This window comes from Cavia porcellus, unplaced genomic scaffold (assembly GCF_034190915.1).
Source record: "Cavia porcellus strain 051 isolate PalLab524CR breed Dunkin Hartley unplaced genomic scaffold, mCavPor4.1 scaffold_25, whole genome shotgun sequence".
Taxonomy (NCBI): domain Eukaryota; kingdom Metazoa; phylum Chordata; class Mammalia; order Rodentia; family Caviidae; genus Cavia; species Cavia porcellus.
This window is the reverse complement of record NW_026947508.1, coordinates 3,204,922-3,218,037: the sequence shown is the minus strand read 5'-3', so window position 1 is coordinate 3,218,037 and position 13,116 is coordinate 3,204,922. Positions and strand designations below refer to the sequence as shown.

The 13,116-nt window shown below is 60.2% G+C and overlaps 1 protein-coding gene across 5 annotated transcripts in view; it reads right to left on the bottom strand.

The window, feature by feature from the left end:
- Kcnab2 (potassium voltage-gated channel subfamily A regulatory beta subunit 2) overlaps window positions 1–13,116 on the bottom strand; it is a 70,945-nt gene that overhangs the window by 5,188 nt on the left and 52,641 nt on the right. For 3 of the 5 annotated variants that reach the window (XM_063235388.1, XM_063235387.1, XM_023565767.2), the window contains 9 exons: window positions 13,064–13,107; window positions 12,583–12,620; window positions 9,051–9,130; window positions 6,493–6,537; window positions 5,288–5,332; window positions 4,759–4,802; window positions 4,081–4,167; window positions 3,471–3,515; window positions 827–912 (listed from right to left, as the gene is read on the bottom strand). In XM_063235388.1, the coding sequence (XP_063091458.1) occupies window positions 827–912; window positions 3,471–3,515; window positions 4,081–4,167; window positions 4,759–4,802; window positions 5,288–5,332; window positions 6,493–6,537; window positions 9,051–9,130; window positions 12,583–12,620; window positions 13,064–13,107 (514 nt within the window). The remainder of the gene's footprint in view (window positions 1–826; window positions 913–3,470; window positions 3,516–4,080; window positions 4,168–4,758; window positions 4,803–5,287; window positions 5,333–6,492; window positions 6,538–9,050; window positions 9,131–12,582; window positions 12,621–13,063; window positions 13,108–13,116) is intronic. The other 2 variants (XM_063235389.1, XM_063235390.1) reach the window with 1 other exon arrangement.

Genomic DNA, 13,116 nt, shown 5'->3' with positions numbered 1-13,116 from the left:
CAGCTTTACAATTCTCCTGCCACCTCGCCCAGGGCATGAGCCCAGGAAGATGGTGCAGGGAGATGGTGCAGGGGTCTTCACACAGACCCCTGGATGCCACCTCTGCCACCTGAGAGGTCCCCAACTCTCCAGGGACTCAGTTTCCTCATCTGTAAAATGGAGTGAGGCTGCCGGCTAATGCTGCGGCCATCACAGCCTATCGATGCCAGGGGCTCCTGAAGTTGGGCTTAGTTGGGAATTCTGCCCTGAAGCAGGAACGTTGGACTCTCTGGAGTCATGCTGGCTGCTGGAGGTCCGGGGGGCCCAGCATAGGCAGGGTTGAGGCCAGAAGTGGTGTCAGGGACTGGGGGAGGGGACCAGTTCTGAACAAGACCTCCACCCTCAGTCTCCATGCTTTTGACCCTCCTGGAACTCAGAGAGGCCAAGAAGCACCTGCTGCCCCACCTCCACCCTGAGCCTCCCAGGGTTCCTGTGAGGAGCGCTGACAATTAGTGGGGTGCTTCTCTGAATACACCCTGGACCACAGGGCCCCACTGGGGCCCTGACAGCCGGGTCATATCCTGTGTGTGCCCCAGTTTCCATATCCACAGTTAGTACCTGCCCATGGGCCATGTGAGGATTAGAGGGGAGACCACCTCCAAACGGGACCCAGAATGTTGCCTCTGAGTGGCAGTGACGGCAGGGCAGCTCCTACAGGTGGATGGACAGCCGTCTGTCCAGTGCCAGGCAATGCTGGGGCTCTAGCTCAGCCCCTTCTCCGCAAGGTGGACTCCCGTCCCACAGCTCAGGGCAAGGAGGGACCCATGCTGAGTGTCACTGTACCTACCATGATCTCCATGGAGCTCCAGCGCGACGTGCCCCAGTACATAGCCATCCCCTGGTTGATGACGTGGGTCATGGCACGCACAGTCTCTGTCGTGAGAGAAGGAGAGAGAAAGAAGGAGAGACGTGGGCGGGGGCGGCAGGGCTCAGGCCCAGCCTGGGGACTTTCCGCAGAGACACGCAGGAGGAGGGAGGGCTGCGGAGATGTCTTGCAAGCAGTGTACTCCCTGGCTCTGAAGCTGAGGCTTCGCCTAGAGGCTCCAGGAGAAGAGAAAAAGGAACTGCCATCCAACACTTGGTTTGGAAATGGGTTTCCCCAGCTATGGACAGGCCACACGGGCTCTCTGAGAGATGGGCAGTGATGTCCCGATGGCAGATGAGGGGGACCAAGGTTGCGACTTGACTGTAGCATGGGGGGTCTTGAGTCTGGAGAGGAACTGGGCACTTTGGTCACTCAGGAGGGAGCAGATGCATGGTTTCAGTTTCAATGAGATTGGCAGAAGGCAACGGGAGGACACCCAGCTTTGCCTGTCTCTGGGGAGTATTCTGCTTGGAACATCAAGGGCCGAAGGAAAGAGGCGTCTGCAGAGATGTAGGGTTAGCACAGAGAGCCTGGCTTGGACCTTGCCCCAGCACCAGGCCAGTGTCTCCCCGGAGCAAAGGCTGAGCAGGCCACTGGCAGTATCCTGGGAGGGACGGGCCAGGGACACAGGGACTGCCGAGGCTCAGCGTCCTGACGTGAGTGGCTGAGCCCCGGGAAGGGGGCCCCGAGCTGCCCAGCACAGCGGCTTCTCCCTCGGCCTCCAAACGGTTTGGAAGGGAGAAGGATCTGCAGCCCTCGGGCTCCCTGGGCTGTGGCTTTAGTTTCCAGGTTCCCAGTGTGCCTTGGCCTTGTGGGGTGGGGCTGCCCCGGGGTCTCCCCAGGTCCCATACAGTGCTTGCAAGGCCGCTGCCCAGGCAGCATGGACAAGTGCGGGAGCAAGTGTTTCTAAAACCAGAGGAGGGGTGCCGCCCTCGAGCGTGCCCGTCTGTGCTCATCTGCCACCAGACAGGGAAGCCAAGGTCCCCAGCAGGCAGGTGGGCAGGAGCGGGCCAGCATGGTGTTGACAGCCTTGGAGCAGCACTGGGCCCATGGTGCCTCCCCCGGTAGGGGGCCAACTGTGCTGGTTTCTGGTCTGCCCCCGTCTTGAGGTGTCATTCCCCCCATCCAGGGTCCCTCGGCACCTCTTGGTTGAGGTCTGTTCTGGCTGGGACTCTGGGAATTCTAAGAGCTGGCATTAAGCAGGGTGGTGGCCCTGCAGGGTGATCTGAGACCCCAGGAAAATGGCTCCCCCTCCTGCAGGGCCTGCCCTGCCCTCTCCTCCCTTCCAAGGGTAGGGACTGGGGCTCCTGGGGGTCCCAGATGGGGGATATGGGAGGAGATTCTAGACCTCCCAGGACCCTTCCGGGTCACCTGCTTTAATGCTACCTTGTTAGGAGTGAAAGAGAGATAGGGCCTGGTCAGAGATCTGGAGGGCCCAGGGGACCTTGCCTGGAGCTGGCTCCTGGCTTGGCTGCCCTCGTGAGGCTTCTTAGAAACACTTGGGGCACCTGTGGCCATGCAGTGTGACTCCCCAATTCTCATGAGCCAAGCCTTAGGTCCGTATGCCAGCGGGAGGAAGCCCAAGGACCCCAACAGCAGTCTGGCCACCTCGCCCTGCCTCCTCACGCTGTCCTGTCGCCAGGATTCCGACCACCAAGCTGCGTGATGCCCTGTGCTGCTGCGTCCATGCAGTGATGGGGCCGGGGGAGGCTGGCCGGCCTGAGAGCTGGGGGGCCTGGGCAGCGGCCACCAGAAGAGAGACCATTGTGAGGGCACGGCTGTGCTGTGCGTCTGCCAGGCACGATACCAGTAGCCCGGAGACAGGGACCCTGAAGGACTGTCCTTAACTTCAATATTTAATGCCGCTGGGCAGAGTGTGGGTACCACATATTTCCAGCTGGTGCCCAAACTCGGGGCATCTCTGCTGCATCACGAATAATACATGGAGGGGGTCAGGTGACAGTGCCAGGTGGCAGGCGGGAGCCCTTCTGGTGTGGAGCGCTGCCCAGCTCCCAGGAGACCTGGACCCGACCTTCAAGGCGAACTCGAGGGGAGTGCAGGGACCAGGGTGACCGCACAGGGGACCCAGCCTGTCAAGGGACGTGATGACCAGGGAGCCACAGTGCTGGTGGAGAGGCCAGTGTGCGGTGGATGGGGCAGAGGCAGGGGCCGAGCACCGTGACAGGAGGAGTGAGGCTTCTGGGCGTGCTGGCCATGGCGGGGTCCCTGCTCGGGTCGCCCCTGCGGGACCTGCTCTTCCCCAGTCCTTCCCAGCGGGTGCTGCAGCCGAGGCAGAGGCCCGGCCAGCCGGGCACCGCGGATCCCAGCCATGCAGGCACGGGGACATGCACGGAGCGGGCCAGGGGATGGCGTGGATGGTGAGGGCTCCCACACTGCCTTGCTTTTTTCCTTCCCTTGCAAGATGGCCTTGTAGGGTGCCCCCCACCCCCTTCCGCATTTTATGGAGAAGTTTGTCATCGGGAACTGAGTCGTGTAAATAAAAACACTGTCTCATAAAATGCAGCTCGGACACACAAGTCAATAGCTGGCTGAGGGTACTGTGTACCTTCTATGATGAATGTCCTTGACTTGGAGGAACTAAATGGGTCCCCTGGTGATAAGAGAAAGATTTAAAGAGACCAGAGTTTATAGCTGTGGGAACACAGGAGGCATGGTAGGACACGGGGCAGGGGCGGGTCACACAAAGCACTGTGCAGAACGCTCCTTCTGTTAAAAAGAAAGTATTACGTGTGTACACACACACATGCGTGGTGCATATATATATACATATATATATATGAAATGGAGAAAAACTCAACTGGGACACAACTTAACTTTGCAAGCCCCTGAAGCAGCAAAGCATAAACGAGAGGCTGGCGTAGCAAGAATTTGGGGAGACGGGAGGGCGCAGGAGTTGAGAGAGGAAACAAAGGCCAAAGAAACCGAAACCGCCACGAGCCCAGACTGGAAGGGACGTGACGTGGGCCCGCCACCTTTCTGCCCCTTTGTCTCCTACGCAATGCCAGCTTGGGAGAGGAGGGGACAGGGGCTAATTCTGATGCAGCCAGGTGCGGTTGGGCACGGACAGGGCATACAGGGCTGGGCAAGGCCGCCCTTCCCCTCCCCGCCCGTGGGACGGGCCTCCTGGGCGCCCACGCTCTCCTGGGAGCGCCTACCTTCCATGGGCGTGTTGGGGTCTGGGCGGTTGGCGAACACCACATCCACATACTCCAGCTGCAGCCGCTCCAGAGAGGCCTTCAGACCTGGGAGGACCGGGAGGGATGTGAGGGCAGTGGCGTAGGCCGGGCCCTCTCTGTGCCTGGTTTGGGGACGGCGATGGAAGGGGGGAGACCCTTTCTCCTGAGGCTTCAGATGACCAGTGGAGGTGGTGAAGACCTGCCAGGGAAGTGGGGTCCTGCTGCACAGGTTGGATGTCCTCTGGGCTGGCTCCTGGCCCCTGCTGACCGCGCTGGATCAGGCAGGGGAAAGGACAGTGCCTGCTGTCCGTGTCGTATCTGCATGAGTCACCCACCAGCAGGTCCCAATGGCCACCATCAAGACCACAGCCTCTGGGGGCACCGAGGCCACCGGGTACAAGTTTAAAGCAGAGAGGACATTATGGTTCCTGGGTGACATCACAGCCACAGGCACGAAGACGGGAAGGGTGCAGCTAACCCACGTGCCCGCCACCCTCCCTCTGAGTGGTGCTGTGGGCCGAGACTGGGGCTGCTGGCCCAGGTGCCCCCCCTACTCCACCTGGGTCCATCTGGGCTGGGGGCAGAGGTCAGAACCGAACTCTGGGTGCCCCAGGCTGGGCCCTCCGCTGGGTACCGGGGACCACGGCCCATCCTCACCTTCTATGATGTGCTTCCTGGACAGGCCCCTCTCCGTCTCTGCTCTGAAAAACAGGCCCACAGCGTGTGAGATGCTTCGAGCCATTTGGGCATATGTTCAGGGTGCAGTGTTAGGAGGAAAACATGGGTCAGCAAATGCATTGTGTGGCCGGTTCCACTTTGGAGGTGATGACCAGAGAGAGGCCAGAGGGCCGACGCTGCCCCACAGCAGCCGGGGAAAGGGACGAGGTCAGGTGGCCGTACGGGACACTCTTCTGTTGGGTTTGCCTTTTCTTAAGTTTAAGGGTGACACCTAGCTCTAACTCTGGTAGAGCCAGATGCCAGGGGTGGGAGGCCCTGGGAACCTGGCGGTGGACAAGTGATCTCTTTTCTAGAATTTTTATGGTGCCCATGCAAGTAACAATGGCAGCTCGGCAAGGCTGGAGCGCAGGGCAGACTTGGCGGAACCTGCTTTTCTCAGCGGGGGAGCCACACTGTCCCCCAATACCACCCGGGTCCCCCCGACCAGGCACTGTGCGGCTGCACCTACTTTCCGCCCCAGAAGATCTTGGTGGTGATTACAAGGCTGGACCGCCTGTGGACAGAAGAGAGGTGGAGAGTTACGGGGCCGGCCCCCAGCCGCCCTCACCCGCCCTGCGCTGGCCACACAGAGCTGGCACGACATGGGTGTCTCTGCATCGTTAGATGCCTGCTGTGTGTCAAGCCTGGGGTCGCGGCCCCTATCGGGCAGCCCTGGCACAGTGCATCCCCCACGACCCCAGAACTGCAACTGGAAGACCAGGGCCAGGCGGCAGGGGACAGTGTGAGCAGAGCTCTGACGGCACTGGGGCCCCAAGCAGCCGCCTCTGCTGGGAACATGGGCCTGCGGGGCTTTGGGTGGGGGGGAGAGAGTGCCAGCAGGGTCCCTTGCCCAGGAGGAGGACACCCTGGGAGTGACAGGGAGCCTCTAGGCTCTTTTCAGACAGGACGCTCTTCAAAGTCTTACGGAGGCTGCGTGACTACCTCCGGTGTACCCACCGAAGACCCGCGGGTGGCATCTGCTAATCTGCGTGGCTGTCTTGAGTCCCAGGTGGGGGGCTTACTTGGGGTCAGTTAGGACGAGGTGGGTGAGGAGCCAGGACCCCTATGGGATGGGATGCATGGCGACCTGGGGTGGCCAAGCGGCTGTCAGGAGGGCGAGGGGAGACCTGGCTCTAACTGCTTCCCACATTTCTCACTCTGATGGGAGGACAGGGATGTGGCCTGAGACTTAGACTCCAGGTGGCGGGCCATGCCGGGGCTGTGGCCGCACACAGGCCCTGAGCACAGCTGTGTCTGCCTCTGCACCCCTTGGCGGCTTGGGCAGAGGCCTGGGCACTTCGCCGTGGAGCAGCCACCGTGACGTGTGTCTGGCTACCTCAGGAGGGGCCAGGGCTGTGGGATTTTCTTTCCTAGCAAGGAAAATCCAGGGACTTCCAGGGCCTGGTGGGCCTATTAAAGAGGCTGCTGTGGCCACCCCAGGGTGCTGTGTTAGTGAACAGGAAGACACCTGCCCCGCATGCTCATTCTTCCCACGTCCTGGGCTTGCCCAGGGTGGCCGGACATCTCCCACCGGGAACGCCGAGCCATCTGACTCCCCCAGTGCTGCCTCCCCCCCGGCCTTCCTCACGAGTGAGCGTGGGCGTGCATCTGTGTGTGCGTGCGTGCGTGCGTGTGTGCCCTGGGGATGGATGGCAGAGAGAAGCAAGTAATTACCTCCATCCTTTCTTCTTAATGATGTTTCCTAAGACCACTTCAGCCCTGCAAGAGAGACATGGGGATTTCATCACGGCGTAACGGGCAAATCAAAGCCAGCCCCACCCTGACAGCCCCTCTGCGAAGCCCCTCTGGGCTGCAGAGCCAGGCTGGCATTCCGGAGGGAGGGGAGGCCTGGAGCTGCCAGGCAGCCCCAGCGGAGCTGCGGTTTCCCACGCAGGCGGCTTCGAGCCTGTGTTCCAGTTACTGCAGGGAAGGAAGGAACTGTCCCTCTCAGAGAGGCCAGTGTCCCCTTTCCCAGGCCACTGGAAATCCACAGAGGAAAATGCTTGGCCACATGTTCTATGGGCAAAATTTGCAGAAAGTATGTTTTTGAAAGGCAAATTATTCCTTGGGTGCATCCTGAGTCCCGAGCCATGGTGGGGCTTCCAGGAGGGGCCGGGCACGTGTGTGCACACGTGTGGTGCTGTGTGCGTGTGTTGGCGCGCAGCCCTCTGGCCGCCTGCTCCTGAGATGCCACCCCGGCCACCGTGGGTTCTGCTCGGCGGCGCTCCACGCGCTGCGCCAAACCAGGGCCAGCTAGGGTCAGGAGCGGGCTGCGCCAGCCTCCCCTGGCAGAGCCGGGCTGGATCAACTTTGAAGAACTTTCTGCTTGTAGCAAAAATGTTTCTGAGCAAAAAAACAACAGACGGAGAATGATGCGTACGCTGTGCTACATTCCAATTATAAAAGCGCCTGAGTCATCCGCTCAGAAATAATGGGCTCTAATTTGCAAGCTGTTTAGCACACATTCTGAATGCGCCTCATTTACGGTCAGAACGCACACAGCAAATTCGCTCAGCCCTGGGCCCCTCTTCCTTTCATTCCTCAGTCCCTGATTTGTCGGACAAAGGATCAGGAGAGGAGGAAGATGATTGAGGGGCAAGGGGGCTGCCGAGCAGGGCTAACCAGACGCTGCTGCTTGCAGCTGTGTGTGTGGGGGTGCAGGGCGACGCTGCAGCTCCCCTGGAAGCACTGGGGTGGGCGAGTGTCAGAACGGGACACAAGGGTGGTGCGGTGCGTGGCTGTCCTGCTGGCGCTGTCCGAGCCCCTGGCCCTGAGCAGCACCTCCAGGCCTGTGCCCCGATGCTGCAGGGCTCGGCTTCCCAGGGCGGGAATGGGCGGCTGGTTCAAATCTGGGTGGAGAAACAGGATGAGCCTCGGTGGCCAGGGGAAGAGTGGAAGGCTGGGGGCTCCAGGAGCCGAGTACTGGAGGCTGCTCCCTGAGACCTCAGCTTCCAGCAAGGGCCTCCGAGAGGCCTGGAGGCCGCCTGCTGGCCAGCCAGACCCGGGACTCCAGTTAGACAGGGTGGAGATGTGAAGGAGCAGAGCGGAGCTGCTGAGATGTGGACTGTGCTGGGCCCGGACTGGCCATCTGCAGCTGGCGCGGCTGGAAGGAGCTGCCCTCCATGCACCCTCGTGGGCAGCAAGAGCCGGGCAAGAGGGAGCCAAGGAAGAGGCTCAGTGGGGGTGCTATGGGCCGGGCATCTGCCCTGGGCTTCTCTACTGCTGACCCTTCAGCTTAGCTCATCTGTTGGTCTGGAGGGCCCTGCATTGGGTGGGGGGCTGCTGGCAGTTTGCAGGGGCTGGGAGGAGCCTGATTAGAGGGACTGAAGGGCTGCTGATGGGGTGTGGGGGACATTTGGGGGTCCTGGCTGTCAGCTGCCCGGGGCCCTGGGTCGGCCCGAGGCCCCATTGCAGGCAGCAGGTAACGACTACCCCGTGAGGCGGGTGGTGGCCCAGGGGCCGTGGAGCACAGGGGCCAGGGCCACGGCAGCCCCACTGACAGGAACTCGGCTGCCCCCAGGCAGGAGGGGAGCAAAGAAGGAGCCAGCAAATGATTTCACAAACAAAAGCTGACTTTTGGAAACACCAGGCCGGAGGGTGGACGATTTGATTACAGCCAGTCTTTAAAAAACTGAAGCCAAGGGCTCTGGCTGCAGAGGGGCCGAGCGTTTACATAATTGAGCAGGAAAGTTTGCTGCCAAGACGGGGAGCATTTCCTGCAGCAGCGGCCAGCGCCTCCCCCGAGTTCCCTGCGCCCTAACTGCATCATTAGGACACAGAGGGAACGGCAGGCGTGAGGCTGATCGCAGGTTACCAGCCGTCCTGAGGCCCAGGACGACAGCTTCATCATGGCTCTGGCCCAGCGCAGTCTCTCTGGCATAAGGACTATGGTCACCGTGGTGCTTGGGTACGCGGGGGATTTTTTTTTCTTGTTGTTGTTGTTTTAAAGAGAAAAAAAGCACAGAAAAAAGCAAGCAAACAAAACAACAAAAGCCAAACGATGACAATGACAGCAAGAACAAATAACAGCGACCTAGGATTTCAAAGTAAGATGGCAGGAGTTTAGCAACTGACCAGCATCCAACTGTGCTGTGACCCTGCCCCACAGAAGCTCCTCCCGGGGCTGTTTGGAGCTTAGAGAAGACGCCTGGGTGGCAGGCACCTCACAGAGGAGGGCAGCAGGCCCTGGGCTCAGCCTCTCCGTGCCACCCTCCCCTGGAGGAGACACCTACTTGCCGGCCGCGTAGACTTCCGCGGTGTCAAAGAGGTTGATGCCGTTGTCGTAGGCCAAGGTCATTAGTTGCTCCGCCATCTGAAATGAGAAGACAAGGTGCTCAGACCTGGGGTGGCTCCTGGCCACAAGAAGGCAGGTGTGGCGGTGCAGGCCTCATGTCCTGGGACTCTGCGAGGCTGAGGCAGGAGGGTTCCAAGTGCGATGCCAGCTTGGGCAACAGTGACTTGGTGAGACCCTAGAAGGGGCCGGGGTGTGGCTCGGTGCGAATGCTCTGAGTACAGTCCCAGTAATACAAGCAAAAAGACAAAAATAAAAGTCACAAACTTCCCAAACTTTCTCAAATGGATGAAGACAGAGCCTATGCACTGAATTTCTCGGAGCAGGGACTGCATGGGCTGGGGTGAATGGGGTCCCCCAAAACAGACCTGCGCCTAGAACCTTGGAACCTGAACTTATGTGGAAACGGTCCTCCCCACTCAGCTTCTGCAGGGACCAAGCCTCTGCAAACACCGGATCCTGGCCTCAGACCTCCAGCGTGATGGGAGGACGCGTCTCAGGCCACCCGAGTGGCGGCACTTTGCTGTGGTTGGCCCGGAACATTCATGCAGCTGCCACACAGGTCTTGAGGGACGAATGACATTTCTTGCAGCTCTGGCTGCGTCTTCAGCTGCATCATGGGCACCCCCTCCAGCAAGCACGGGAGGACCTCACTGTCCTCTTCTGGAGAGGAGGGATGGGGGTCCCTCGGCTACCAGGTGGCCACGTGGCCATGGCCGGCAATTCTCCAATGCTGTGCACTCCTGGGCCTTGGCGAAGTGGGAGGGACCGTGGCCCTGCTGTGGAGTGGCCCCTGCTCCCTGGGCTGCTGGACACTTGCGCTTGTGCCAAGGAAGTAGGCGTGGGATCAGGGCACTGGGGACCTCCTGCAGCCGACACCTGCCCCTGCCCCTGACACGTAGCACAGGAAGGGGCCTGAGCTCTGCTGACCTTCCGGAGGGTGCTCTGCCCCCTCACCAACCCCTCCCCCAGTGTGGACTCCGAGACCCCTGCATAGGGAGCCCAGGGTGGGGCAAGTCACCCTGACCACCCTGGACCACTGCGGGACGGGGTGGGGGCCGCCAGAGCAGCTGTAGGGGCCGAGCTCAGATGGAGCTCGAAGACCTGGCGCCAGGCAGGTGGCAGGGAGGCCGAGTGGGCTCGGTGCAGACACCTGTGGGTGACGCTGGAGGCCGGCACTGCAGGGAATGCGGTGGCCCCCAGAAAGGGGGCCTGGTGATACCTGACTCCCTGATTTTTCAGGGAATTTGGGATATGCTGGGGGTGGAACCTCCTGGTTCTCAGACATGGGCCTGGAACCCAAAACATTTCAGCTGCTGTGTGGAAGGAGCCCAGTGGGCAGCGGCTGGGGCCAGGGCACCCAAGGGCACTGCTCTCCCCGGGGGTTCCTCAGGTCTCTCTACACCTCAGGCCACACCTCACCTCACCCTGAGCCTCTGGAGGCATCCTGCACCCGGCCCGAGCCAGGCAGAGGGAAGTGTGTGCTGTACCCTGTGACCTGGGGACAGCGAGGTCCCCTAAGAAGGCATCAGAAAGGAGGAGATGGGGTTCCTGGTTCTGTCTTTTTGTTTTGTTTTGTTTTTTGTTTTTTGTACCAAGAATCGAACTCACACACTCGGGATTGCCAAGCAGGCACTTACACCGCTGAGCTAACCCCCAACCTCTGCCCTGGTTTGTTATTTTAAAGTTTTTTTTAATAATGATTTCCTTTCTCTTGTTTTTTCCCCCCCAGTAATGGGGATTGAATTCAGGGCCTGCACTGAGCTATACTCTCAGGCCCTTTTTATTTATTTTAAATTTTGAGGTAGGGTCCAGTGTGGTATGGTGGCACAGGCCTGTAATCCTAGCACTCAGGAGGCTGAGGGTTGCTGTGAGTTCAAGACCAGCCTGAGCTACACAGTGAGTTCAAGGATAGCTGGAATAATACCGTGTGGCACTGTCTCAAAAAATAAAATAAAATAAAATAGAGAAAGAGAAAGCTACAGGATCTTGACAAATTGTTAAGCTGTCCAGTCTGGCCGGCCTCAAACTTGCTATCCTCCTGCCCCAGCCTCCCAGGGTGCTGGGGTGACAGCACTGCAGCCACTGCCCACTGGGCTCCTTCCACACAGCAGCTGAAATGTTTTGGGTTCCAGGCCCATGTCTGAAAAATCAGGGAGTCGTGTATCACCACGTCTGGCTACACGTATGTTTTCCATCCCAGTTCCCTGAGGGGTGAGTCGTACTACCATCCTGTATTTAACGAAAATTCACCCAAACCAAGGCACGCGCCAGGGTGCCCTCGTTCCCTGCCATCTGACTGGGCGCCTGACGCTTTGGTGCTGCTCCTGACATTGGCTGTGGGCTTTGACACAATCCTTCATCAGTCCCTGTCACCTGCTACAGCCCTTCAGGGCCTGCCTCTGTCCTCTGCCATATCCCCTGCCCTCCTCCCAGCCCAGGACCCTAGCGATGGCCTCTGATGTCTCTAGCTGTGTCCCTGTGTTCCTGAGGGAGACATAGCCAGCTGGGGCTGGCACTCATCAATGCCCTGGTGCCACCAGCTCTCGGTGTGAAGCCACCCAGTGAGGCTGGCGCTGTCTGCAGAACTCACCCTTCAACCGCTTAGCGACCACTCCAGAGGCCGAGCCTGGCTGACTTCTTCTGAGTGAGCTGCTGGACCCCACCAGTCTGGGGGGCCCCTTTGCCTTAGAAGCTCCTGGCCTCCCCCTGAAACCCTCCAAGATCAGCAAGTCAGCAAGCAGTGCCCTGGCCAGGCCAGACTTAAAGACGAACAGACTCCCCCACTGTGCGTATTTACATTTCGCTGGGAGCAGCTTTCTCTTTGACAATGGCACAAGCAGCTAACAAGGTCTTGAATCAAGGCACATGGTGATTTTTAAACGCAGCCCTTGGGACAGGAATTGGGCAGAGGTGACACCCACATGGGAGCAGAGGCCCGGGGCTTTCTGAGCGAATGCCCGTCCTCGGTCCTGAACACACTACGCTGTCCTGAAGGGAACCCCCGCTGGGAGCACAGCCCCGGGTGCTGTCTTCCTGCCCCCTCGTCCCGACTGACTGTGCAGACAAACTCCCGCAGACACATTTCATTTTGATGCATGCCATCACCGACATGGACGTGCATGGCGAGGAGCTCAGAGAGCGGCCAGTGGGGGGGCGGCGGACGCTCCGTGAGAAGAGACCACAACAGACTCACGTGCACGTCTGTAGCTGGTTTTGTGACTTGGGGCCCATGTGCCCTCTGGGTTCTCTGTTAACCATGGTGGGGGCGGCGGGTACCCTGAGCTCCTGGGGTCTCGTGGAGGGCATCCAGCCACTAGGTGGCGGCACTGGGGTGGCCTCCTCTTCCCCTCTCCCCCTCCTGCCGTCCTGCGGGCCGCTGCTCTGGACAGCACAGGCACCTGCTCACTGGGTCACGCAGGGGACTTGGCCGTGGCCTGCTTGGCCCCAGGGTAGAGGGAGCCCTGTCTTACCTCGTCGGTGATCTGACCTCCGAAGGTCACCCATGTTCCTGGAAGGAGACAGGAAAGCTTGGGTTAGACCCCCCTGTCAGGGACCAGCTCAGCCTCATGGGTGCTCAGACCCCAGGCTTCGGCGGGGCACAGGGCCCGGGATGGCGGCAGCACAGGCCCCAGGGTGCCCTGTGGTGAGTGTGTTCTCTGTATTCGGGGACCCCTGGCCTGCAGAGCAAGACTCCAAATGGAAGGACCAGTCTTTAATGTGCCTGTGGGGGCATACCTGTCATCCCAGTAGTTGGGGAGGCTGAGGTGGGAGGAGCTGCCTGGTGTGGGTTGGGCTGTGTGTGCCAGGGGCTGCTCCTCTGTTCCCCTCCCTGCCTGTGCTGGCTCCTGGTTGACATAGCAACGGGGTCCCTCTGGTCCTGGGCTCTCTGGGTGCAGCTCCCCCCAGCCCTGCTGCAGCCCCCTTCCTTTGCACAAGGATCCCCACACTCACCGAGGCCCAGACAGGAGACCCGCAGGCCGGACTTGCCCAGGTTCCTAGAAAAC